Source organism: Mastomys coucha, unplaced genomic scaffold (genome assembly GCF_008632895.1).
Source record: "Mastomys coucha isolate ucsf_1 unplaced genomic scaffold, UCSF_Mcou_1 pScaffold5, whole genome shotgun sequence".
NCBI classification, from domain to species: domain Eukaryota; kingdom Metazoa; phylum Chordata; class Mammalia; order Rodentia; family Muridae; genus Mastomys; species Mastomys coucha.
In genome coordinates this window covers 54,935,605-54,963,463 of record NW_022196911.1, presented here as the reverse complement: position 1 = coordinate 54,963,463, position 27,859 = coordinate 54,935,605, and the positions used below count along the sequence as shown (strand labels likewise).

General features: G+C 47.0%; 1 protein-coding gene and 1 long non-coding RNA gene across 12 annotated transcripts in view; one reads left to right on the top strand and one right to left on the bottom strand.

The window, feature by feature from the left end:
• Mprip (myosin phosphatase Rho interacting protein) overlaps positions 1 to 27,859 on the bottom strand; it is a 116,067-nt gene that overhangs the window by 11,184 nt on the left and 77,024 nt on the right. For 4 of the 11 annotated variants that reach the window (XM_031352722.1, XM_031352721.1, XM_031352720.1 and 1 more), the window contains exons 8-18: positions 24,932 to 25,073; positions 24,098 to 24,205; positions 22,434 to 22,490; positions 21,442 to 21,510; positions 17,209 to 17,298; positions 16,269 to 16,378; positions 12,232 to 12,802; positions 10,362 to 10,478; positions 4,140 to 7,943; positions 708 to 855; positions 282 to 399 (exon numbers count right to left, since the gene is read on the bottom strand). In XM_031352722.1, the coding sequence (XP_031208582.1) occupies positions 282 to 399; positions 708 to 855; positions 4,140 to 7,943; positions 10,362 to 10,478; positions 12,232 to 12,802; positions 16,269 to 16,378; positions 17,209 to 17,298; positions 21,442 to 21,510; positions 22,434 to 22,490; positions 24,098 to 24,205; positions 24,932 to 25,073 (5,334 nt within the window). Of the gene's footprint in view, positions 1 to 281; positions 400 to 707; positions 856 to 4,139; positions 7,944 to 10,361; positions 10,479 to 12,231; positions 12,803 to 16,268; positions 16,379 to 17,208; positions 17,299 to 21,441; positions 21,511 to 22,433; positions 22,491 to 24,097; positions 24,206 to 24,931; positions 25,074 to 25,511; positions 25,668 to 25,807; positions 26,045 to 27,859 lie in introns of those variants that run through there. The other 7 variants (XM_031352731.1, XM_031352730.1, XM_031352729.1 and 4 more) reach the window with 5 other exon arrangements.
• Positions 26,132 to 27,164, top strand: LOC116077878. Its single transcript, XR_004113361.1, has 2 exons — positions 26,132 to 26,244; positions 26,975 to 27,164. It is a non-coding gene; the product is annotated as an uncharacterized LOC116077878 (long non-coding RNA).

The window sequence follows — 27,859 nt, the reverse complement described above, 5'->3', positions numbered from 1 at the left end:
GAAGAAGGCATCAGATCTCATGGATGGTTGTTGAGCCACCATGTGGTTGCTGGGATTTGAACTCAGAACCTTCGGAAGAGTAGTCAGTGCTCTTAACCGCTGAGCCACCTCTCCAGCCCCCAGTCTTAATGTAAGCCTCAGAAGAGAGCAAGTCCTTAGACTTAGTGTGGGCTGTCCTTAGAACCAAGGTCTCCTCACCTCCCCAAGAGCAACCTTAAAGCTGTCTTAGACTTAGTAAAGTAGCCCTCTCCCACAGGGCTCTCATAGGGTTGATGACTCACAGGTACTGTCGCCTCAGGGCTTCTATGTCTGAATTGATGCTGCTGATCTGAGACCGCTGGCTCTTCTCTAACTCTCGTTCCATCTCCTCTCGGTGAGCATTCTTCATGGCTTCAATGGCTGCAGGAAGGGCACAACCAACCTTTAGCACCAAAATCTAGGGCCACAAGTGGCAATGTCTCTACTATATGGTACATGTCTTTTATCTGTTACTGCAGCACGGGGGAAGTGAATGGAGGAGAGTGGGTTCAAGGTTGTCCTCATCTACACAGGGAGTTTAAGGATGGCCTAGGATAGAGATGCTGCCCACCACCACCTACTAAGAGGAAGTTAAATCTTAGGGGAAAGCAATGTTAAGGCCAATCCTCTTCTGAACTACAGGTTCAGCCCAAGACATAAGAAGCCTGTGTTTGTGGACTTAGTCCCACCTGATATGGTGGCAGCTGTCTCCTCAGCCAGGAGGCGGTCTTTTTCCTCCCGCAGCTTCTCTAGCTCCCGCTGGTGTTGCCTCTGTAGATCTTCAATCTTCTTTTGATGTGTCTCCTCCATGGCGGCAAAGCCTCGCTCACATGTAGCCTATAGAATGGAAGAGGGCTTATTGGTTTTTCTTGGCCTCTAAGTGGCTGTCCTGTGTAATAAATAAGGTAGCCACCTGCTTGGTCCAGGAAATGATATATGGTCTCAAAATGTGGCTGGTGATTCTAGCATCAGGTACCACGGCTGTGTGTAGTTTTGTCCTGGGACTATGTGGCATCACAGCCAGGTGGCACATATGTTGGTTAGAGTAGCAGATATACTCTGACAAATGTGCTAGGTGGAGAGAGTGAGCTTCGTCCTCTGGGCTGGGGTAGACAGGGCTTACTTCTGGGGAGCTGAGGTGCCTCAGCTGTTTACTAAACTTCAAGGATGTCCTCACCGGAGTCCGAGCAGAGCCAACGCCTTTCCTGCCAGCCCGTGCCTTCTTCCTTCTCTCTTAAAAGGAGAGCAGAGGCTACCCACTGAGTACCTTACCACCTTCCAAGCAGAATAGATAATGGGTCCTAGGGGGACTCTTTCCCCATTCCTCAAAGCCATGCAGCCCCAGTCCTGGCCTGGAGGGCTGCCCTCCCCAACCAAGCAGTAGTGCATGCCCTGTTCCATCTGTAGCTCACAGCTACTTTGACTGTGGTTCATTCTGCCTAACCTTGTGATAGCCACATCTGGGTAAAATAAGCTTTCTCATGGTTTAAAAAAACTGAAGGAATGTGGCTCTAACTCTGTGTTTCTACCCTATCATTTTGCTAATGGATTCAATAAAGAACATCAAGCATCCAATCACCAGGCTTTGTTTTTTTTCTGAGCCTCACAGTCACTGAGGGGCATTTCCAAAAGCCTCTATTCAGCAACTTTAAGATCCTGCTTCCGTCCTGGGGCTGAGTGCAGTGTGTGCTGTACCAGTCACCTTCTCTAAGCCTGCTTACTGTGCCTGTAGTTTAAATGGGACTTATCACAGACTGTTTACTGTGGAAGTTTCTGCTTGTCGCAGTCTGTTGTGCTGAGGATACTTTAAATTTTGGCTTATTTCAGATTTTGAGGTCCATATAATGGATGCCTGCCCTATAGGAAGTCTCTTCCAGTTTATTTTGATTTGAACATCCTGGATTACATGCAGATAGGGTTCAAAATCCCTATAACAGATACTAATGTATCTTTAACAACTAGGTTGCTTCACTGTTAAATGTATTACATTTGATAATTGTCCCTCTATAAACCAATTAAAAATTTTTGAGTGTGCTGGACAGTGGTGGTGCATGCTTTTAATCTCAGCACTGGGAGGCAAAGGCAGGCAGATCTCTGTGAGTTCAGGGTCAGCCTGGGCTCCAGAGTGACTTCCAGGAAAGCCGGGGCTACACAGAGAAACCCTGGTTTGAAAAAGCTAAAAAGCCAACCAACCAAAAAACAAAACAAAACAAAAAAACCAACCAAACAAGAAAAAAAAAAACAAACAACAGCAGCAACAACAAAAAACCCTCCAAAAAGCAACAAGAAGTTGAGTGTGTATTTGTGCATATGCTCATGGAAGCCATGGCTGATGGCTGACATTGAATGTTGACCTGCCTGGATCACTTCCACCTTATACAGAGTTTCTCACTTGGACCCAGAGCTTGCTGATTTAGCTATCTACCTTTCTTTGGGGATCCTTCATTGCCATCTACCTCCTGCTAGAACTATAAGAAGATCACATCATACTATGCCTACCCAGCACTGATATTTAGTGTTGAGGATTCAAACTCCTGTCCTCATCCTTGCTGCTAAGTACTTAAACACTGAGCCATCTCTCCAGCTCCAAATTTTAGTTTAGTTTTGTTTTTTTTTCTTTTGCCACATGAGACAGTATAGCATAGAATAGAGTTTATTTAGGGTATGGAGAGGGGAGTTAAAAGAGAGCAGAGGCAGAGAAAGGCAGAGAGAAGGAGAGAGTAGAGAAGTAAAGGCTGGCCATGACCATGTAGAGAGAGGAGAGAAGGGAATGGGGAGAGGAGGAGCAAGAGGCAAGGGAGAGAAGCAGGAGTAAGAGAGTAAGAGCCAAATTTTAGTTTTTAAATCATCCCTAGAATCAAAATACATTCTTCAGTGACTGAGATGTGGACTCATGGTAAGTGGTGTGAGGCAGTGGCAACAGGCCAGTAGGCTTCCTGATCTGGGCAGAAATCCAGAGAAAAACTGTTCCCTGCTCAGCTCTCAAGACAGTCTGCTGTGCAGCTATGCCACAAGCCCTACAGAGGGCCTCAAGATCCTGGGCACATATATACACGTGAAGCCCAATGCTTCCTCTTCACCTGTACCTTTTGTTTCTAAGGTGTTCTCCCACTAGGTAACCTTGAGTCTTTCATAACCATTCTGATGTCCTGCAACTGACTATGAAGTTGGCAGGCTGTGGAGGTTCCTGTAGCTGCAAAGAGGAGCAGGCGATGGTGGCCCACAGGATCACTGAATACACAATTTGCTATTTTCTCACAATGCTTAACGGTTTTTAAAGATCTAGACAGAATGCTAGTCAGGAAAAGAATGCTGAGAACCAGTGCCTCCTGTTCTGTGTCAGACAGAGGGAGAAGGAAAAGTTCCAGCTTGAATGTCCCATTATTTCCCTTCAGTATGGAGTCATGCTGAGCTACAGCTGTGATACTGTGGCAGGAACACTGGCCTGCAAAAAAGACAGCTGGAACCTGGCACAGGCACCCTTGGGACCTATCACCTCCAGTGGGGAAGAAGATGAAGACACAGCTACTAGGCCACCTCTGGATTCTAAAAGATGGTTAAGACCTTCCATGATTATGGCCAGGCAGTTACACACCATGTAGTTTAAGATACAGGAGTGTTCACAGAAGCATGACAGGTAGCCTGGGAGACAATGTGGGAAACCCTTCTCAGACACAGTGCTTATCAAGCCAACTCCGCCTTGGGAAGCTAGGTAGGCTTTGCAAATACTCCTGTGTTATAAAGTCCAAACCCTGCTCTCTGAGTCAGGTGGGTGACAGCCCTTCAGATGTGAGGCAGTCCTCATACTGATGCCTCAACTTTGAAGCCTGAAGGGGTTCTATGAGGGTAAGAAGGTGAAGGATGTGCATGCCTGGAGGCATGGATAGGCAAGGGAAGCCACTACTCTCCTTTCCCACAGGGATGCTGCTTTCATTGCTAGCTTCCCTTTTGGGTCAGGAATAGAGGAGCATGAGAATGTTACTCAGTTCTGCCTGTGCAGCAGCTGAGTGAGAGTTAAGAACTATCTCTTATCCCAAATCCAAGACCTCAGTTGCCCAGAATGTCCCCTTTCTTGCATCACTAAAGAGAAGTAGCTCTGAAAAATAAATGGTGCTAAAGACCTTGAGGCTCTCAAAGTCCCGCTGGTACTTCTCCTGCAGGGTGGCCACATCACCCTCCAGTTCTTTGTGACCCAGCTCCTCTCTCATGACACCCATTTGGGCTTCCAGTTCCTGGATACGTTCTCGCAGCCCGGTCATGGATTCGGCCTCATCCTTGGCTGCTGGCACAGCTCTGGGCTCAGATGGCCCAGGGGCCAGTGAGGAATCTGGGTGTGACGGTTGGCAGAGGCTAAGGGCTCCTCGCAGGCTCCATATGTAGTGTTCCTGCAAGGCCCTCAGTTCCTCCTGATGAACAGCCTGCAGCTCCCGGACCTTCAGCTGGAACCTGTCCTCCAGCATCTTCATTTGCTGCACATGATGCTGTTCCATGGCCTGTCTGTCTTTGACTGAGGCGTCTAGCTGGCTGAGAACCCGGCTATGCTCAGCCTGCAGTGTATTTTCAGTGTGGCTCAGCTGCTCCACCATGCACCTGATCTCTTCCTCATACCTGCCCTGTAGGGCAAACATGCTCTCACTGTGCTTGCTTTCTGCTTCTTGTAGACATCTCTGCTGATGGTCCATCTGGCTCACTTTGGCTTTGAGCTCAGTGTTTTCCTTTTCAATGAGGGTGATAACCTTCTGGTACTCACTCTTCTGCTTGTGGAGAAGTTCTTCATATTCTTCCTTCAGGGCCCCAAGTGCTTGTGCACGCTTCTGGCAAGAAGCCCCCCTAGCCTCTTGACAGGCCTTCTTATAAAATCTCAGCTCCTTTTCATACTCCAGGCGAATTCTGCAAGCTGCATAGCACACTTGAGCCTGAATAATTGCGTCTTGAACCAGTAATGAAGAATACTGACCAAGGCCCTCTAGACAAGCATCATATGAGAGATGCTGGGACATCTGCAGAAGCCTCTGGCAACCCCCAAGTGGCTCTGTGGGAGGCAGGCCTGGCAAGGCAGCTGAAATCTCCTCAAGGATGCTAGCCTTTTCTCTCAGCTGCTGGGCCAGCTCATCCTGAATGGCAGCAAGGACTTCAGGGCTCTGATGCAAAGCCTGCAAAGGCTCTTGGGAGCCATCTGTGCCTGGCCTCAGTACCTCTCCTAATGGGCTCTGGTCCCAGGATGTCTGTACTTGGTCCTCCCTGCCAGTTGCATGTCTGAGGGTTTCTAAGATCTGCTGTATTACTCTTTCAAAGTCTGGGGTTTGGTAGGCTCCCAAGATTTCTCCCAGCATGCACTTGTGCTGCTGTAGGGCTGCCTGGGTCCCCTGTAGGGTCTCCTGTATGCTCTGCAGCCTATGGTGGAACAATTCTCTTACTGATTGTGTGGCATAGCTGAGCTCTGCACGAATCCATGTGGCATCAGCCAGACTCTGGGGAGTATGCTGCTGCCTGTCTCCTGATGTGCAGGCTGTTTCTTCTCCCAGTGTCCCTAGGTGTTTACTTAGTGATGTGACCTGGCTCCAGAACTCACCATTCACCAGTACCTTCTTGGCCCAGATCTCCATTGGAGCCCCAGCAGAGGGGGCAGCACTTTCTTCCTTCAGTGGCCACTCCCCTGACTGAGTAAGCTCACAGAGAACACCATATACACCTGAAGTGGTATTTTTTAGAGAGTCAGCTATCTGGTTGATGAGTGAGGCCTCCAGGACTATCTGAGCAGAAAGCAGCTTCCTGTGCTCCTGCTCATTCAAGATGGGCTGACAGGGCTGCTGCACGGGGGCTGCCGTACCACTTTCCATGGGGTGCTCCTCCTCTTGCTGAGCTGGTGTCCTGCTCTCTGCAGGGGAAGCCCATGGTTGAAGGGCCTTGATGGCACTCACAAGCATACTCTCTATGTTAGCCAGGGAGGCTGTACATGTATCCTGGTCCTCTTCCTGGTCCGCCCATGGCAAAGACCTTAGTTTTTTCCAGCAGTTTTGTAAGCATGTCAGGGCTTGGCTATTTTTGGCTTGGAAGTCTTCCAGCTCCCTAGGGTGCTGCTCAATGTTTGTGGCCTTTTGTTGTCTTTCCTGCTCTAGCTGAGAGGCCAGAGCGCTAGCCTGTAGCAGGCTGGCACGGAGCTGCTCCCGCAACTGTGCCTCAGTGCCAGCCCACTGCTGGTGCAGTGCAAGCAATGCCTCCTGACTCTGCCCCTGCTGGCTTTCCAGCCTTACAGTCACATCTTTGAGCTTCTCCTCTGTGACATAGAGCTTCGTCTCCAGAGAGTGGATTATGGAGATGTACGTTTCAGCATCTGCAGCTGCTGGGAGTGTGCTAGGGGTAGCTTCTGAGGACACACTATCCTCTGAGGGTGACTGGTCCTGGCTGGTGTCTGATGATGTGCTGCTAGTCCAGGCCTTCGCACACCCCTCAGGGTGTGTGTATCTTTGACACTGGATTGTGGAGAACCTGATTCTTGGCCTTTTTATAGGGGCCCCTTGATCAGATTTCGATGCGCTTTGCAGATGCCCCTCCCGCTCAGGCATATCGGCTGACTTTGGGGGTATGATGTTTTCCTCTCTGCTGAGGCCACCACTGCTCCCTTCTTCCCCCAGGCCAGCACTTGGATCTTCGTCCTCTGGTTGTGAGTGGGGAAAGCCAGGAAATACTCTGGTGACTGAGCCTATGGGCAGAATGCCACTGTCCTCCTCTGGTGGGTCTGTGGTACTTTGAGGCTCTTTGGCCTCCTTAGGAGAATCACTCACAAATCTCCTTAGACACTCTTCCTTTTCCTGCAGCTTAATTTCTGTTTCCTCTAAGCTGCTGCCCAAGGCAATCATTTTAACTAAAGCCTCATTGAGGTCTTGGTCTTTCTTTTCTAGAACTCTCTCATGTGCTTCTTTAATGTGCTTCAGCTCCTCTTCCTTTTCCCTCAGCAGAGTGCGCACGCTCTGTAGCTGGATAGAGACCCTGTGGTGTGAGTGCTCAAGGCTTTGGTAGTCAGCTTCCCTTCCCCTCAGCTTCTCTTGGAGCTCAGCCACATCCCCATCGGATGTGGCCACACGTTCCATGAGCTCTTGAAACTGATGCTTGATGAGATCCCGTTCATCATGGAGGCTCTGTACATGCTGGGCTAATTGGCGGATGCTGGCCTCTCGGGCCTCCAGCTCTTCTTCTAGCTTATGTACTTGCTCGCTGCCTTTGCATGTTTCATTCAGCTTCTCTTTCTGGAGGGCCTCCACCTGCTGCACATGGCCTTGTAGCTGATTCTCATAGGCACTGGCCTTGTCCTCAACTTCCTTCAGGTTCTGCAGCAGTGCCTGCTTTTCTTGCTCACAGCTCTCCAGCAACAATGTATAGTTTCTCTTCAACTTCTTCTCCATCAGACGCTGGGCTTGCTCACTGGTACCTAGCTGTTGGCTGAGCTCAGCAATGCATTCTTGCAGCCTCTGCACCTCCTTCTGTCGGTCTCGTTGCAATGACTGTTGTGTTTCCAGGTCCCTGAGTTCCTGTGTCTTCTCTAACAGTAGGGCTTCTGTACTTTTGAGTTTCTGCTCACTGGCCCTCAGCTGGCCACTCAGCATGGCCTTGCTGTGCTGCCACTCCTCCAGCTGCTCTCGAACCTTGCCCTGCTCCAGCTTGAGCTCACCCTTGAGCTTGGCTAGAGCCTTCTCCTTAATGGCTAGCTCTGCAGCGGCATTACCAAGTCTTGTCTGCAGGGTCTGAATCTCAGCCTCGTGGTGCCGGATTGCATCCTTGGCCTCCCCATAGCTATGTTTCAGGGTCTGAATCTGCTGTGTGATGAGCTCCTGCCGCCGGCATTGAGCTTCCAGCTCACTTTGGAGGTCTTGGTTGACTCTATGGAGCCTCTGCCAGGCACCCGATGGAGAGGTGGCCACTTCAGTCTTAAAAAAACCGATTAAATACTGGTTAGTAACACTCAGGCCACCCTGTTCTGAGTGTCACACCTCTGGCCAGGATCAATCATAGAAAAGCTCCTTGGTGGGTTTGCCTTTAATCCTTTGCACAACTTTTTTTTTTCTTCATTTAAAGAAAAAAATTCAAATTAATGTGGGTTTTGTTTGTTTTGTTTTGGGTAAATATAGCTGCTTCCACATAAACAGAACACAAGGACAAAAACACCAATAAAACAGCTCTAACTGAACAATCTAGAAGAAATAAACCAAATAAAGCCGAATAATGGAACACACTGAGAAGTACAACAGAGACTGGAGGACGGAATAATTGGTTTTGCAAAACAAAGTATGCAGTTCTAGACCACATGTTTAAAGCAGCACAAGGCGTAAGGCACAAGAAAGTGAGGTCACTTCCTTCCACGACAGGAAGAGAAGGAAGGCAGGTAACTACTTGAGAGATGTCAGCAAAGTAATATTGGAACATTTCCTTTAGAAAGCGCAGTCAGGCCTCCACCATAAGGAGAAAACTAATCTCTACCTGCAAGAAGACAGAACAAGGGGAATGCAGATCATGAAGCAAAATGCAATAAAACAAACCTTCATAAAGCTCAAAATAAGAATGAAACATGCAAAACCCAAAATAAAACACAGAACTCCCCATACTAAGAGACACACAAAAGAGACAGAACTAATATAAAGTAGGGGAGACAGTATGGCTCAGTCAGGCGAGCCCCACATAGAATCTGGCTTGCCCAGGCTCCCTCAGTCTGTTGGTGGGGAAGCCACAGATGTGACACTCAGGTAAGTTCCAGTTCCACACCATGTTCACCAAAGCATGCAGCCCTCCCAGCAGTTACCACAGCACCCGACCCCAAGCTTGCCTCTCAGAACCCTCAGTGCCCCAAAGCCCCTTTCCCCTTTGCACTTTTGACTGCAAGCATTTTGAAACTCATGGGTAATCATTATTAGATTCAGCAGGAAGCTGCCCCCATGCTGACAAGGCTGTTCAGTGTAGATGCACACGATGGTCCATGTTAGATACACAAGTTAGCAATGTGCAAAGCTCCTTAGTGGTGTCTTTAACACCAAATATGAAGTCAACTCTTGTATGATGGAACCAACAAAGGCTTAAGAAAATGACCCTTAAATTAGGGATGGTCTGAATGAATACCCTAAAGGCTTTCTGAGTAGGCTGTGTAGAGCGGAGATGCCTGCCATGGCCAGTTCCAGGCAAGGTCTGAAGTAGGACAACAGTGAATTGGCTGGAATGGAAGATGGTACAGTAATGTCAAATCGGGGACAAGTAAGACAGAAACATACAACAGTGTAAGGGAAAGCCACGAAGGTAAAGTAGGGCTTTGGTTGAGGGGAGTGGAGGACCCCAGGTTCACTTGCAACTTGATGACAAAGATTAAGGTCAACATACAAACGTCTGGGCATGTCAACAAGCAACTTGGCAGAGATTCCAGGTCTTTGAAAGCTGAAAGCCTTTGGAGAACAAGTTCTAAATTACACAGGCAGAAGGCTGCTCCTTTAGGGGAAGGAGTGTGCTTCTAGGATCAGTGGGAAAGTCAAGACTAGAACCTGGGACAGTAAAAGCAATCTAATACCAGTATCTTATTGCTGCGAGCTTCAGTTCAATTCCACCACCCCATTCCACTTTCCCTCACATTTCTATTCTCCAACAGCATGGCAGCACTCAGGACAACATTATTTTTCCTTCATGTCCCAGAGCTAGCATGGATCCTAGGAAGCCTAGCACCTGTTCTCATACCAGGCTAGCTGGAGACTGTTTCAGGACATGTTCACATCAGGGGCACTCTAGGGATCCAAGTGCAGCAGAGTTCTGGAAGACGCCTTGAGGAGGACACTGGCCTTGGGCCATAAGCTCAGCACTTAGCTGCCACCACTTTTAGCCTGCTCCTGGTTGGTTAAGTTAGCAAGGTGGTCATATATCCTCCTGAAACTTAGACTGGCTAAAAAGGAATGGGGGAAGGTGGGTGGTGGTATAATTTTCTAGCTCTATACTACCTTGCTGTTGGCCCTAAGGTGGCACTAGGCCTGCTGTATGGCCCAGTTTTTTCAGTATGTGCATTGGGCCCAATCTCACTATGGTGAAAACAATAAGAAATGACATACAGATACATGGGTTTTCACAAAAGCACAGTGTCTAGAAAGCCCAAAGAAGAGATCACAAAATGATTTCATGACCAAAACAAAGTCCTTAGCTGTAGAGATTTGGGACATATTCCCCCAAATCAATGACATCACGGCACTAAGAGCCTTGGTCTTTGTTGACTGACCACAGCTTTGCCATGTTTGCACATTCCTAGCCTGTGGGCCTGAGCAGAACTTTCACAGAGAAGCCCCTGAGTGTACTGCTGACTTGGCAGCTGCCCACCCTACCTGCAGCACATAGCCTTCCCGGGCACTCTGTTCTCTGCCCAGGGCCACCCTTAACTGGTCCTGCAGAAGCCGGTTCTGTTCTAGAAGATCTGAGGCTTCTTTCTGGCTCTGCTCCAGCTGTTGGTGAAAACACATACACATACACTTAACAAACTTGATAACAATAAGCAAAAGCAGCTGACCACAAGTGGCCAAAACAATGGGGGTTGTTTACTGGCACCGGACATCTCATTGGATACACACAGCATATAGAACTATACACGACATCAGCACCATCGATCTCGTCTAGTGGCCAAGGCGCACATTTCCTGTTCTTGCCTTAGGTAAGCCCTGCCCAGCCCCAATAAGTTTCTGCATTGGTTCACAGTTGTACTGTGCAGGGTAGCCCATATGTCAAGCTCCTATCTGGGGAGGTAGCTGTGCTTCATTAAGAAAAGACTGCTTCACATTTTTATCAGAAGAAAGATTGTGTGAGGGGTCCTCCTTGGCCTAGCATGTAGGTCTCACTTTCAGATCCTACTGTATATTCAGTTTCTACTGAATATCTCATCTGACCAGGTTTACAGAGTAGATTCCACATAAAGTTCTAATAAATCCTCAAATTGAACATGGAAACCTGTAGCTAGTCTACATTCTGTTTTCAATAGGTTCAAAGTCACCATCTACCCTTCCCCCAAATTCTGAAATCCTTACTGATGCTCTGCTGTATGGGGGCTACCCTAGACTTCTGGGTCACAAGAGGGAGGGGGATGTTAAACACTGAACCCCAGACTCACTATTCAGTTAAGAATTCAGAATTCAACTGGACAGTGGTGGGCGCATGCCTTTAATCCCAGCACTTGGGAGGCAGTGGCAGGTCTGAGTTCAAGGGCAGCCTGGTCTATAGAGTGAGTTCCAGGACAGCCAGGACCACACAAAGAACCCTGTCTCGAAAAACAAACAAACACCTCAGTATGCAGCCTGCAGGCCAGAGGGCTCATTCTGGTAGTCTAGAAATTACTTAAGTTCATTTTACCTAAGGGATACAGAAAATGGAAAAGTCAAAGTGTTAGTGCTAGTGACCACCTATCGGGCTCATACAGTCAATAAAACAAAACAAAAGGCAAAAAAAGGCATGAAGAACTTCAATTGGTTATTATGGAAAGAGTGTAAGAATATGTCTGAAATTTACTGAGGAAGAAGAACCTTATGCAGGCTGAGCACATATCTCAAATAGCTCATGTGAGTATTCTAGATTTTATTGTTTTGCTTTTGAAATGATTCTGGAGTAACTGTATATATTGTGGAGTGGGCCAAATCTAAATATGAACTTCAACCATGTTCCATCTTTGCTTTATACACGTGATAGAATTTATACATGGGATTTGTACATTTTGCTTTGTTTTGCCAGGCTGGAGATTGAACCCCAGGGCTTTATGGATTATGCAAATGTTGTAACATTGGAGCCATATCCCCAGTCCACTGTAGTAGAGTATTTACTAATTTTATATAAAAACAAAAGTTCATAGCAGGGAATTTTCTGCTTGTGTCATGGTGACAACTAAAAGTCTTTTGGATTTTGAAGCATTTTGACTAAAGATTCATCTGTAACTTCTTGTCATAGAATTCACTATTGACATAAATATATGTGCAGATGTAATTGAATACATTTGAAGAGAATCCTATGCTATAACACAGGGGCTAGCTTATATGGTTCTGCACCAAGCTGTTAGAATGCCTCCATCTAATGCCTACCCAACCCTAACTCACCATAGCCTTGGGCTATTCTATTCTACCCTATTCTATTCTACATCCTTATTCTACCATCGAGCAAAGATGTGCTTTTACTGAACAATTTTTTACATGCAGGAAGAGAGCTGCCCCACATTACCTCCTTCTCTAGCAGAGAGGTGAGCTCATGTGTGGAGAGCCGCTCACTTCTGTCCTCCAAGGATAGGTGCAGAGGGGCAATGGGCACCTGTTTCTCCTCCCTGAGAGGGGTGGTCTCCACTTGGTGCCACCGCTGCTCAATTTCCACGTGGACATTCTGTGTCTTGAGATCAGGGGTTCCCAGCAGCCCTGGGCTCCTGTCAATGTCCATACGTAGGGCTGTATCCTCCATTCCTGGTCCATCAATGGTGTCCAGCATCCCAAAGCGCTTGCGGCGCTCTTCTCGACGTCGAGCTCGTTCACGTTCCAGTTCACCTGGCTCAGCCTCAAGACACCCAGGTTCACCAGAATCAGAAGACCCAACAGTGCTGGCCCTTTCTTGAGCCAGGGCCTGTTGGATAGGGCGGAATTCAGCCCAGTCAAAGGTCTTGGAGCGACCCTCCCGCCTCCGCTCTCTAGCACGGCTCTTCTTCTGCTCAGGATCTGGCTCTCCTGGCTCAGCTTCTTGCTTCTCATTTGGCCTTGAGCAGGTCTCAAAAGATGTGCTTTTATTCTTTCCCTCAGGCAGTGAGCTGTAGGGCAGTAAGGAAACACAGGAGCTGTCAGGGAACTCGGACACTTTAGCAGGTCACAGGGCCAGCTAGCCTACACACCAAAGTGGCTTCTAAGTGTGGAGGAAGAGTGCTCCACATGTACTTGTTCCTCCCTTGGAGAACTCAAACCTAGTTTGATGGGGATGGAAAGGGAAAAGAGCCTCAGCTATTCATGAGATTTCAGTTTTCATCTTTAAAAATGGAGTAACACTGTATGCAGGGAATGTCATGGCAGTTCTATTATGGATGACGGGGATAAAGCCAATGGACTTTTCTAAGTCCCAGGGGAGAGAAGGGCCCATCCACTGTCAAGACCATTGACAAGGTTGGTTATGAAGCAACCCTACACTATGCAGTGACAGAATGATTGAGAACTAGCCCTTCTTAGAAGTACTCAGGGATTTCAATAAACAGGAGACACCCTCCTCTTGATTTCAAAACTTAACTCTGGTTCCAGGCATGACAGATAGGTCAGAGTGAGGTTGTTGACTATCTGTGGGCCAAGGGGACAAATGACTCAGGTAGTCATAAGCCCACACAATCAGGTGGAAGGTAGCATAATGCCCACCACTTTGAGGAAGCAGGTGACTAGGGGCCACAGCTATGCAGATCAATCTTGTTAGTCCTTCAAACTACACAGAGATAACAGGGATTGGTTAGCTTGAAGAATGTCTGCCTCTTCCCAGTCTTCCCCAAGGAAGAGGCCTCCACTCCAGCAGAAGAGAGGGTTGAGACATCACTACTGGCAACATGGAAAGGGGCTAACTGGGCTCACTGGGCATAAGTCCCAGTAATTGCTAGAAAGCCCAGGTCTCGTCCAAGTCTTAACAGAATCTGAAGTGACTTGGTGATAGGATGGCCCAAAGGGAAAGAGCACTTGTATTTATGCCAGGATCAACAAGGAGATTGCCAAAGGGACATCACACAAAAGAGAAAGTGATTCCCATTACCCTTGGGTCACCTGTTCTAGAAGCAAGCAGTAAAAACCTAAGTGCTCGGGCCAGTGAGGTGGCTCAGTAGGTAGGGACACTTGCTACCAAACCCAGCCCAGGACCTGCGTTCGCCCTGGAATCCACATGGTGGACGGAGAAAACTAACTCCTACAAATTATTTTCTGACCTCTACATGTACACAATAGCCAAGGCAAATGTACACAAGCAATAAATGTTGAAAACAAACAAAACTTGTTCCCTGACCTCCAAAAGTGTGCTGTGAAACCATAACCCACAAACACCCACACACTAAGAAATATAAGTATTTAAACAAAAATCAAATGCTTTAGAGTAGAAGGATCAGCAAGGGTCCAGTTTAAAATGATACAAACATGTAAATAAAAATGAGTTGGAAGGGGCTGAATTAATGGTGCAGTGGTGAAGAGCACATTCTGCTCTTGCAGAGGACCTGGCTTGGTTTCTAGCACCCACAGGCAGCTTACAACCATCCACTAAAATGAGTTGCGGCTGGGCGGTGGTGGCACACGCCTTTAATCCCAGCACTTGGGAGGCAGAGGCAGGCGGATTTCTGAGTTCGAGGCCAGCCTGGTCTACAGAGTGAGTTCCAGGACAGCCATGGTTATACAGAGAAACCCTGTCTTGAAAAAAAAAATGAGTTTCAACATAGCATGCCTACATGACCCAGCACATGGTAGGCTAGGCAAGATGGCAGAGGGGGAGGCCAGCCTGGGCAATATAGCGAGATCCTTGCACAGGGAAAATCAAAACAACCCAGAGTGGACCTTTTAGTGGAATTTTGAAAAAAAATTGGGACATCTCAGGTCTATGTGGGGAGTTGAAATTGACATCTGGGAACAGGGACAGGACTCTCAACAGTTATGTTTCTGGGGGAGGATGCCCCAACCCAGAAGTATTGTAGTAATGTGAGGCATCCTCACCATAGACAACATGACAGAAATGAGAAGAGAGCTCTGACACTGCTGTCCTTGCTTCTAATACCTTCTGATGGGCCAAACAGAACAACACAGGCTAAAAACAAGTGGGTGTAGAGGCACCACATCATCTTGAAGACACATTAAATTATAAAGTAGATTCTACCCATCAAGACCAGTGTATGAAAGGGAGATACGGGGTCTCTATGTTCACACCTTGGGCCTCAGTCCTTCCATGAAACACAGCATAAACACGCACATATGAATGTTCTTGGCACCAGCCCTAGACACTCCGACAAAAATTCTCTCAAGCCACGACCCTCCACCTGCAACCTGAGAAGAGCAGCTCGGTTTCTTTCACTTTGCTATAGGGCTTTGTACTACATTTTCTTCTCTTGACTGGAAGAGCCATGGAGGTAGGGAAGTCACTGCTCATATTTCAACTGTTCTTTTTAAAAGAAATTTTAAATTTATTTTTTTACATGTATGGGTGTTTTGCCTGTATGTATATCTGTGTACCATGTACACGTAGTACCTATGGAGGCCAGAAAGGGATGTTGGATCTCCTGGAACTCAGAGCTGCGAACCTGGGTCCTCTGAAAGAGCAGCCATCTCTCTAACCCTCAAGCACAGTTCTTGAGAATGGCAGGGGGCTATTTTATGGATAAAAGTAGGCCTTGAAAACCTACTGGTCCTATAATACAGAAGCCAGCATACTGTTTGCTGATGAGTAAAGAAATGACCATGTAACAATCCTAAAAGGGGACTGAAGACAAGAGTTCACATTCCCTTTCCTTCTCATTCAACAAGAAATAGAACCAGCCAGAAAGAGGAGAAAGTTTGAGGCAAGAATGTATAGCTAATGCTGTCACAGGCCAGTACCCTTTGACCAACATACACCGAAACCTGATCCTAAAATCCTACTTGGCAGCAAAATGAACCATGAGAGGCACAAAGTACTCAAGATGAAACCTGCATGAAGCACAGTAAGACTTGTCACACATGGAGCATCTGTGTTGTCCTGAAGATGAACACTAGCAGATCTAGAGTCTTCAGAATAGAAAGGGGAGGCATGTAGTGTGTTCTAAGAAATATACACAATAGCATGTTAACACAGGAGAGGACAGAGTTTTCAAATGTGGACTTCAGGACCTACCACCTGAGACAGAAGCATCTCCCGATTATATTAACAAGCAGACATGTAGGACTCTGATGAGGAAGTGAAAAACAATAGTGCAAAACAACAGTGGAGATAAAGCAAAACTCTTGCTTCCACCCGGAGCTGGAGTGCAGCTACCAGAGAAGGCCCACAGTGGAGCCTAACCCCAGTCTGAGGGCTAAACTCTGCTGACAAAGACCTCTATACTGAGAATAGGCATGAGAGTGTCCTGTGTGGCTTATCAGGCCAGCAGAGGAAGAAAAGCAAAGAATCATAGAGACCATGTAGCCAGCTGACAATGGGCCAGAAAAGAGGAAAGGAATTCATGTTGTAGTGTAGTTGGACTTAGGCCTCAGAGAATGGCAGGTACCTTAGGACAATTAGCAAGGCCTCCATCTTACCTGGTCACATCTGGGGCAGATGTTGGGAGCACATGTTTCATGATAGTCTGTATCCAGTTCCGTCGTATGCCAGATGTCATGGCTGACAGGGTGAACTCACCCTCCTTGGTCTATAAAAAAAAAAAATACTAATCATCAGAGGTCAGCCCATTGGGGTGACTGCCACCTCCATCTCTAAAGGAAGAGGGCTAGGCTTCATGATTTTTCTAGGAAGTTGTATACGATCTGCTTGAGATAGGCAGACTAACAGGGCCACGCCTTGGGGAGAGTTGAACTGAGTATCCCCTACACAAGGTGCTGCACACTTGTTAGTTGCTGGCACATAGTTAAATCATCACATGTGTTCCTCATCTCAAAGAGCTCAGCTAGCCCTAGGGACAAGGACACAAAACTGGCTGGGAGGAGGGAGAGTGGTGGCCTAGCCTCTTACAGCCTCCATACAGGTGCATGGTACATGCCCAGAATTCTGGGTGACTAGAGAGCTACTGTGGTCTGCCTAGGACCATTTGGTAGTGATAGTGATGAGATGATATACGGGACAGATTCCCACATTAGAAAGAACAACCAACCACCATGAACCAGGGCTAATAGATGGATACCAAATAAAAGAAGAGTAACTCCATTGACTATAACCATTATGAAGCTATGAAGGTACTAGAAATCCCTTAACCCGATCCCTTATTCCCCACATTCTTCATCCTTCCAATGGTCCTACACTCCAATATAAAAATAAAAGAAAAGGAGCAATTTCTGCAACAAAGCCTTTCAAAAGCCTTGGGGAAAAAGATACAGAAACACATTTTTTTGTCCACACCAAGTATCAGAAGTACAGGTCAGTAGCCACAGGGCAGAGATGTCACTACTACCAGGGAAGATGGAATGCTGACTACACGTGTTAAGATCTAACCCTGCTGGTGACTCCATCCACTCCCAAACTCACATGTATCTGAAAGCCATAGTTTCTCTGGACTGGATACTCAGTGACATCATAGCAAGTGGACAAGTCAATTTCTCCATCTAGGTCAGCTGCCTGCAGAGAAAAATGAGAGGGTGTGAGGAGATTCAGGAAGAGAGGATGCCCAAGTGAGCATGTTTCTGTGATGTCTTCACAAGACTAGACTTGACCAATTGTCCTATATGTGCTGTCCCTTGGGGTGTCAGTACCACCATTTCTCTGTGTATCTAGCCAAAGAAATTCTACAGTGATTTCCAAATGTTTTCCTTTAAAATCGTTTTACATGCCTAAAGCAAGAAGACCTTCTCTGCTGGTTAGATTTGTGTCAACTTGGCATAAACTAGGGTCATCTGAAAAAAAGAACCTTAACTGAGGGATTGCCTCATCAGACTGCCTTAGGCAAGTTTGGTAGGGCATTTTCTTGGGGGTCGAAGGGCCTAGCCCACCATGGGTACTTAGACCCTGGGACAGGTGGTCTTGGGTGGTCTAAGAAAAACAAATTGAGTAAGCCATAGAGAGCAAGCCAGTAAGCAGTACTCTTCTACAGTCTCTGCTTCAGTTCCTGACTTGACTTCCCTTTGTGATGGACTATAGACTGTAAGAGGAAATAAACCCTTTCTTCTTCAAGTTGCTATAGGCCATTGTGTTTACCACCACAACAAAAAAAAACAAACTAGGACACACTCTTAAGAATTTTGTCAGCTGGGTGGTGGTGGTGCATGCCTTTAATCCCAGCACTTAGGAGGTAGAGGCAGGCGGATTTCTGAGTTTGAGGCCAGCCTGGTCTACAGAGTGAGTTCTAGAACAGCCAGGACTATACAAGGAAATCCTGTATCAAAAATCCAAATAAATGAATAAATAAATAAATAGATAGATAAATAAATAAATTTTAAAAACTGTCTATATTAAGTTCAACTATTGATGACATTTTCTGTATTAAAAATAGAAAATTCAAACATTAGTCACTTAAGAAAAACTTTAATAAAAGCTGGGTGTGGCGGTTCACATCTACAATTTGAGCACTTGGGAGGTTGGAGAGGAGCACTGTAAGTTTAAAGCTAGTTTGAATCACATATTAAATCCACTTCATATTGAAATTAAAATTAAAAAAAATCAAAATATGATCCCCAATCACTGTCTAGAGTGGCAGTGTTCACATTTCTGCAGGTCTCCATGCCTAGCGTGGGAGATGATGGTAGACTCTTCTACTTCTGCACTTTTCCATGTACCATTTTGGCTAACATGTATGAAGAGAAAGTAGTCTAACACAGAGATGGAAAGGGAGAATTTTCAAGGAATTGGCTGGCTGGACTGCCTTGATGAGCAGTCATGTCTTAACGCTTAACTGCAGTGTGTAATCTGCAGTCCTACCAAGTGAATTTTCTGTGCTGTTAACAATGAAATCATGGTACTTCTACCCTTTAAACATCTCTATTGCCAGGCATGTTCTGTAACTTTATAATTGGTCACAGACAATACCAAATGTCTATGCAATTCATTCTGCAGGAGCAAAAAATATTAAATCCCTGCCTATGTCAGCAGCAGAAGTTGCAGATAAATAGAAGCTGCTGAGATGATGAACATAAACCTTCCAACATTCTCACTTTCTCTTGAGTCAAGGTCTCTGAATACTGCATAGGTTGGTCTCAGATTCTTGGATTCAGTGATTCTCCTGTTTCAGTGTCTTGAGTAGCAGAAACAATTGATATGTGTCACTGTGCCCAGACTAGGTTTTTCTTTGAAAGTATTTCTTTTTATGTGTGTGAATGTTTTATCTGTAAGCCTGTATGTGTACTATGGGTGAGTAGTGCCTGCCAGTAGGTGGCACTAGATCTCCTGGAACTGAAGGTACATGCAGTTGTGACCCCTCATATGGTCCTCTGAAAGAGCAGCAAGTTCTCTTAACTGCTGACCCAACTCTCTAGCCCAAATTGTTGGTTTGTTTGTTTTGTTTTTCCAGTCTGAAAGCTCAAACTCTATTCATTACTGGCAACAAATTGTCCATGAAGGGATAGATTCCTGGTTTATTTTCATGAAAATGACCCCAACTCTCAGAACTGAGTGGCCAGAGTTTATCTGTCAGCTGTTGTTCAAGTAATAGTCCACAAAGAAGTGCTAGTTCAGATGGTAACACAGTAACTTCTCTGGTAAGGCTTTGGCATGCAGATGAATGACTGATGGACATTTCCCACTTAAAGAACATTAAAAAGGGGATGTTCGGGGGCTGGAGAGATGGCTCAGTGGTTAAGAGCACTGACTGCTCTGATGAAGGTCCTAAGTTCAAATCCCAGCAACCACATGGTGGCTCACAACCACCCATAATGAGATCTGATGCCCTCTGGTGTGTCTGAAGACAGCTACAGTGTACATTCATATAATAAATAAATAAATAAATAAATAAATCTTCTTTAAAAAGGGGGGATGTTCAATAAAGGTGCTTCCTACACAAGTCTGATGACCGAGTTCCACCCCTAGAACACATTTAAAGGTAGTACGACAGAATCAACTTCACAGTTCTCTCAGATGTCCACAAGAGAGCACATGTGTACCCACACATAGAAGATCATGCACACACGCACAGACACAAACATAGTAATAAAAGTTAAAAAAAAAAAAAGAATACTAAAGAGAATGGCATTCAAAGGCTGCAACTTAAAAATAACAGGAACCTATTTTATTGCTTTTAAACATCATTCACTGTAGACCAATACAAGCCCACTTACTGTTGGTACAATCTGACTCTGGCCTATTGTCAAGCCACTGGCAGTTTTATCTACTTCTGCTTTTGTGCCATCGATGTTTTATCAACACAGTTCTGCCAGCAGTTTTGACTTTCATAACACATTTCGCTGAATCCTTATATTTTCAGCAGGTAAAGGTGCTTGTGACTAAGCTTGACAATCTAAGTTCAATTCCTGGAACCTACTTGGTAGAAGGAGAGAACTCCCACAAGTTGATCTCTATACCATGCTGTGGCACACACAAAAACAAAATTTTGAGTACTAGGTCCACCCTTGCTCAAAGCTTACCGTGCCTATCTCATTAACAGTCTCCTCTTGGAGGCCTTGGAGGCTGATCTCAGGAATTTAAATACAACCAGCCAAGAGATTCTCCCCCAACCCCCACCAATTTAAGATCACGGAATGGCAAATGTGAGATGATGGGGGATTCTGAAGGACCCCAGATGGAGTTAGCAGGGGAAAAGCAGGACACAGATTTGTCAGGTTGCTCAAAAGACTTTTTCATAGGTGAAGGAAAGAGCCCTTCTGATTGGTCTTCTAGGACTGGTGAGGAAACGGCTCATCTGGTAAACTGCCTGCTGCTAAGTCAGTCCCTGGGACCACCATGGTATGAGACGAGATGACTGGCTCCCCCATACATTGTCCTCTGACACCCACTAGTGTCCCATGGCAAGTGTTTTCCCCCATTCCTTAATACACAAAAAATGATTTTTTAGCCGGGCAGTGGTGGCACACGCCTTTAATCCCAGCACTTAGGAAGCATAGGCAGGTGGGTTTCTGAGTTCGAGGCCAGCCTGGTCTACAGAGTGAGTTCCAGGACAGCCAGGGATACACAGAGAGAAACTGTCTTGAAAATATTAAAAAAAAAAAAAAAAAGATTTTTTAAAATGTAAGTTCCTCTACAACAACAAGGCACAGCAAGACATAAGTTAACCCGTCCAGTGACTCAATTTATCACAATTTTTTTGTTGAAGACCAAAGACAAAACTGGAGCCGAGTTCACCTAGAGTACTAACTTCATTGTTCTTTTTTTAGATTTATTTATATGAGTATTTTGTGTGTGCGCATGCCTGTGTATCGCATATGTACCTGGAGCCTGTGGAATCAGAAGAGAGCATCAGATCCCTTGGAACTCGAGTTACAGATGGTAGTGAGTCATTATGTAGGTGTAAAAACCCAGATCCTCTATAAAACCAAATGCTCTTAACTGTTGAGCCATCTCTCCAGCCCAATTTCATTGTTCTTAAAAGAATATAGAAAACAAAGTAGTCAAAGCCCACTATATCAAGATACCTAACTCAAGTCCTCATAGGATGACCATAATGTCTGAGGAGGGCAACGGTTCTGCCATCAAAGCTGGTCCTTCTGCATGTACTGTCCCAGTAGACTGAAACAATGACACCCAAGGCAGCAGGCTACCTTTTCAGACTTCAGCCCTGGACTTTTAGATGCCACTTATGCCTTGTAGTGTTCTCACCTCCTCAGCCATGGAATCCCTGTAGTATCTCAGGCTCTGATCTGCCAGGACAAACCAGTGTTTCTTCCACTAAGGGAGAGAAAGATAAACATCCAACTACAATGCAAACATACCTGATGTCCCTCCCTGGCCCCCGACGAGTCTAGGCACCCTGGACAGTACAGGTAAAGCAGGCAGCCATGCGCTCATGGCCTCAGGGAGGCCCTGTTTAGATGCACTCCAGCAATGAGGCAGTGGAGAATAGTGGGCTCTGGTTAGCTCTGTGCCCCAGTGTGTGGTTGGTGACTGGTGCTTTGCAGGCCTCCATTCTAACTGCAGAGACTGCAGACAGCTCTGGGTCCATCGCACAGAACGGTAGCTGTGAAAGTTGCTGAGGAGCACAGCCACTTGGCTGACACAACATTTGAGCACACTACCAGCAGGTACAAACTAACCTGCCAAAGTCCCAATCTTCATTCTGAGGAAGGGAACTTGAGTCTTCAGGTAAAGCCAAAGGCATTAAATATGGTGGAAGAAGGAGAAAGAGGGAATGCTTTTGCATCTCCCAAGGCGAAAAGAACTAGGGTAGTAGACTGGGTTTTTACAGGCTTCTAAGGCAAGGGTCTAACATACTTCTGGTCAAGGTGAGGCTTGCAAATTCTTCCTGTTTGGACTTGATAATATTCACAATTCTAGGACCTAATGGTGCCCTTAAAGCTGAGATGGTCCAACACAAGGATTTTGCAGCTTTATCTGTCTGCCCATACATAGCTGCCTTGTATGGAAACACAAGCCAGCCCCACAATCATAGGCTGGCTATTCTGCCTCTGAGGAAGCACAGACTCTTTAAGAGAATTTTTAGGAGCAGTGATAGGCAGGAGCTGGAACTATAGGATGTTGTAGGATGTCTGTAGGCCAAGGCCATGAATCAGGGCTCACAAACCCCACCAGGTGTAAGACAAGCTGGGACTTGCACCTGTTCCCCAGTCCTCCAGCCTTGGACACACACTCACCTGGCCGTCCTCATACTGCTTGGTTAGCCAGCCTTTCTTGAAATTCAGCAGGTCAGGCTGAGAAAGAAAAGAAGAATAGCTCAAGGGAAACCATCTGGGTTCCCCAGTGATGGACAACTGTGCTCAACAGGATTGTTTTCATGTAGATGAAGCAGCACCAGAGTTTCCACCACCTACCAGATAAGCCTGCCCACTCTTGCCCCAGCGTTGCTGCCCAGAGGCATATGTCCCTGAGTTAGCAGTTGAGGGACAAACCTGGGCCTAGGAGCACAGGCTGCCTGGCTGCTCTGAGGTCTCTATTCTGGCTTATTCAGGGCTTTGCTCATTCTGACTTAGGTCATAGCATGGGCCCAGATGGGGAGTCCCCAGGATGGTTAAGTACATGAGCAAACCTGCAGTAACAGCTGAAAGGGGAATCCTGCTGAGGCTATAGAAGGACTGAAGGCTAGAAGCCTGAGAGGGAAACCATGTCTGGGGTGAACAAAGCAGTACCAGCAACCTTGTAGCAGACCTGAGAGGTGCTGGCTCTACTGAGGAGCAGCCTGCATTCTGCTGGGGACAAAGTTCTCAACTGCTACAAGTATACCCGGAAGGACAAGCTTCGAACACCCCAGCTATCCCTTCTGCGGTCCCCAGTGCTCTCAGGTCTCTTCCACAGCTGTCCTGATCAGAAACTGGTTTTGATGCCTCTTACTACTTGGAAGTGATCCAGAGAAGTGACACCAACTAGGACAGGCATCCTGAGAGTTCCTGCTCCATTGTGGAGAGACCAAAGCAGGCTCTTGCCATGCTACAACTGAACAGAGGCTTGCTTCCCTTTGTGGAGCCTTCCTGGAACCCACGCTTCGCAAGACTTCCTTCTGCAAGAATTGTTTGAAGAACCAACAGAAATGGAGACAAACTTTAGAATGCTCCAGCCCTGAGACCTGTAAAAAGGGAAATCCCCTTTTGATGGTGCACAGTTGTTGCTTCATGAGACTTGGGATGAAGGCCCGCTCACTGCCTGCTGAGCTGCCGATCTATGAAAGATTCTTAAACTTTCTGCTGTGGTTATCATTGTTGTGCCTGCCTCAAGAAATGGTGAAAGCTGGTCCCTGTGGCTCTTTTCTCTCTGGGTCTCTGGTGGTTGCCAGGATTAGTGGCTACCAGCTGAGTTGATAGAGAAACTGCTCTGGCTTGGGGATGAGAGCTGGTGAGTGTGCCATGTCTCCTGGAAGGTTGTAGACTTGTGTTGAAGAACCAGGTCGAACTTTGTCTGCAGTTTCATTCCTGTACACACCCTCAGGCGGGACAAATTGTCAATACAACATGGATTCTGTTCCAAAGTGCCACAAAAATAAACACCAAAAGCAAGACAGCAGAGACCAAGTTGGGGTTTTACACCTGCAGTGGCTATGTGCAGCTTTCTGTGCACAGAGACCTCCATGTGCTGCTACTCAGGGTGACACACAGCCCCTAGTCCTGGTGGGCCCAGGATGGGGAAGAATGGTCAGTTTCCAATGGGTTGCAGACCAGTGGGTAGGGCACCCACAGGCATGAGGGTGGTACAGAGAGAGGGCCAGTGTGGACATAGAGACATAAATGGACAGTGGCCCAGAGTGGCCAGAAGCAGCAGTGGTAGTGGCACAGATCTCCAGAGAACTTGGCACGTGGCCTGGGCTCACCGTCATGGAGGATTCTGTGGACCTCCTGTCCAATGACTTGGCTCTTCGGTGTGGAGACAGGGGACAAGCATCTGAGAGAGGAGCTGTGGGGGCTTCGCTGGCAAAGTCCTGTGGCAGAGAGCAGCCAGCCATCAGTACAGCTCAAGGCAGCTTGGGCAGGCATGGGGGCAACAAGTTGGGTAGTTCATCCCTCCTTGAGTGGGGCAGTGCTGTCTAGGCCCCACAGCAGGTTCTGGGATGACCCATGTCCTGGCATGCTTTGGTCAGTGGAGCAGCCTTTTCTTTGGATGCCTGGTTATCACTGGTCCCACCCAATTTTGCAGCTTCTCAGGTTACAGAAGAAATACAGCAGGCACCACATGAACAACAAAGAAACTGGAAAGAAGAGCTTGGGTACAGCAGGCCACAGAAGAGGCAGGTGGGCAAAAGGCTGGAGGAATCTAGGAGGAGGAGGAGGAGGACTGCTGAGGTCTGATGGACCTTGTAGGCTAAACAGAGAAATGAGGGTACAGTTTGCCACTCCAAAAACAAAAGAAGGAAAAAAGGTATCATATTCGGCTTTGTTCCTGGGTGGCCTCAGTGGGAAAAATTGAGCTAGTTACAACTAGGATTTAAAACTCATTGAAGCATCTTGTGGCACAGAAGGCTAATGCTGCAGGAGGGAGATGTGGAAGACAGGCTGGTGCTCAAGAGGCTAACTGGAAGAGAACAGAGTGGAGGCCCAGAAGAAACATGTCCCTGGTATGTATGGGACTCAGAACACGTAGGGCAGTGTGTTCCCCAGACCCAAGCCATGCTGCCAAAGGCCCCACTTTGCCCCACACTGGAGCTCACCCGCTTTCTAGGGATGGCCCGTCTCTCACTGCGGCCCTGACGAGTGTCACTTGATGGAGTGGTCAGAATCAGCATGTTGGTTTCCATGTGCTCCGCTTTTTCAATGTCCAAGGCCTCAAATTTCTCAATTACCTGGGACCTCCTACAAAAGAGGACATGAAGCTGCTGAACCAGAGTTTCCCCGTTCCCAAGGTGGACTGCGTCTTAGGTCCAGTAGGGGGCTCCTGTAGTCAACCTGCACATCTGGCCTACCTCCAGTGTTAGCCTTCCTGTTCAGCATGGGAGGCACCATTTACACAGTACTGATAGGACTTAGGGCACAGATTCAGTCTACTTGAGCTCCATTTTCCCCCACTCATGCTGGGCTGAAACAGCCACAGAACCTTTCCACACTGGGCCTGTACTGGCTCTGCCCCAACATTGGACTCATATACTTTGGTACACTTTGGTAACCTCCCTGAGTCAGACACAATCAAGAATAACCACCACCTCAGCACACACTGCACCCTCTAGTTACAATGCACCCCACAGTTCAAAATTTAGCAAGACAAAAGCCCATGAATTAACAGTTTCTGCTAACATTAAAAGGAATCAAAATCAAAATAAAACAAAGCAGTTGATTTCATGTGAAAGGCCAGTGGCCTTGTCAGGCGGTCTGTGGCTGGGACGACGGAGCTGAGATGGAAGCGAAGCGGGTGGAGGAGGCGAACACAGCAGAGGGTGGAGAGGGCAAGACCTGAAAGAAAATAAGGCTGGGAAATGAATGAACAGAAAAAGACTGCTTTTAAAATTCAAATCATGATAAATCAAAGTTATCTAAGATTTTAAAGCAGCAAACCCCAAGGTAATGACTGAAGAGAGGAAACCCATAATTACCACACAGCGTAAGGAGTCACCTTGTGGGATTAGGCAGAAGGCTTGGGCTGCCTACCTGGGGTCTGAGAGCTGACTTAAACCTGCTGGGAGGATGGTCTCTTCTCACCAAACCTGAGGCCTGCTCTCCTAGGGATATCCTACTCCCTCACAATGAGAGTGGGCGTGGCATGCATTCTGAACTAGTGGTGTGGAACTGAGAGGAAGTGATAAAGGTCCCTCTCAGAAAATTAAAATCTCTAATAAGCAAGAGGAAGAATATGGCCTAGAACCCAGGAACCTCTCTTTTCAGGGGTCACTACAAACCTCCCTTAAGAGTTCCTTTCCTCAAGGGAGGCAAGGGTAGCCAGGGCTCAGGAGGATCTGTCTGTGCTCTGCCTCCACACTCAGTACTGTTAGAAGTCGTGCTGCTTTAGCTTGCTGTGCCCGTAGTGGCTGAGGTGAGGAGACTAGTTGGGAGAGCAGTGAGCTAAGCAGCTGCTGGCTGTCAGGTAGAGGAAAATCTTTTAAGTGCAGCCAAGGCATCCTTCACAGCTAGATTGCTGCAGGGACACCACTGTCCTAGAGCCACTGTCTCTTCTTGGGCTGAGAGCACTGTATCTGGCTAGAGGACTTCAAGGCCCCAGGATAGTAGGAGGGCTGTGCCAGGCCAGACTGGCATGCATGGTGTATAGGTTTATAGGGCTCCAAGCAGAATAGTTAGCATGAGAAATAAGAGACACTTGCTACAGCTGCTTGACAGAGATGCTGCCAAGACATGATGAGACCAGGAGCTTGGGCAACCTCTATATAGCTGGTTCTCTGTGGCTAAGTTGGTGTTTCTGAAACAGCAGAGGTGACAGGAAGTGCTTCACTAAGGCTACACTGACAGGTGTAGCTCTCACAAAGAAAGATGGAGAGGTCAGGGTTTCATTAGCTTTCTGTTAGTCACTAAAAGTGTTATAAGAATCATAGCTTCTCCACACTTAGCATAAAAAGGTCTAAGAACCTCCTGTAAGAACTCCTTCAAAGGCTCAGAAGTCTCGAGCAAATTCCAAGCTCAGGTAGTAGTGGTACTCAGGTAGGGTTGCTTACTGGCTTACTGAAGTTTTCCAGGCTGTGTGTCAGGTCTGTCTTGGCTATAGTAATTCAATGCAAAGTAACTGATATCTTGTCACTCTAACCTATCAGGGACCAGGATCCAGTCCAGCACCAGGTGGACTACTTGGGCCTCAGATACCAGTCCTCAAAGAGCAACAGCAACCAGCAAGATCATTCAAGAAAGGATAGTTACAGGGTTAGTGTGCAGAAGTAGTCCAGGCACCAACACCAGCTGAAATTCATCCCCATAGTGGCCAAGAACATGCAAGAACAAAGCCTAGAGACTGCATCTATTTCAGGCAGGTAGACAAGAATGCATTCAAAATTAACATCTCTGACAAGAAGCCTAGCTAAGCAGGTGGGCAAAATGTTAACTCTGGCCTGGCACTAAACTTAAGGGCTAGCTGACCCCATTTTGGAACCACCAGAAGCAGCCTGCTCAGTAGCCAGTGCACCTGCCCACCCTGAAGGCCTCCTTAATGGTTAACAAGACCTTTTGTTTCTGCTAGCCCAAATGTTTTAAAAGGACACCAGGAGCTCTGATGCTGGTTCCTATCATAGGAGCAGACACTTCAGACATGGAAGGCCTACCCACTAGCTGTCATTCACCATGAGGGGTGGGGGTCACCCAAGTTTTCACATTCTTGAATCAGGGGTAAGAGTAACAGATGCCTTACTGAGCCACTGTGAAGACTGACAATTATATGGAACACCAGGGAGCTGAGTAGTGCTCAGTGCCCACTGTCTACCTGAGGGTCCATAGGCCATTTGAAACAAGCTGGGTTGGGTGTCAACTAACTTTGAGTTGAGAAAAGGGGACCAGAGAAAGTCCAACCCAATCTCATCTTGCCCTCAATACCTGACTGAACTTCAGCCTGCACCCAGGGCAGGGAAGACACTCAAGATATTTCTGGAGTTGCCTTTCTGAACAGAGGACTTCTTTGTAAACCTAATAAAAGCTGTGCTCCCCTCCCC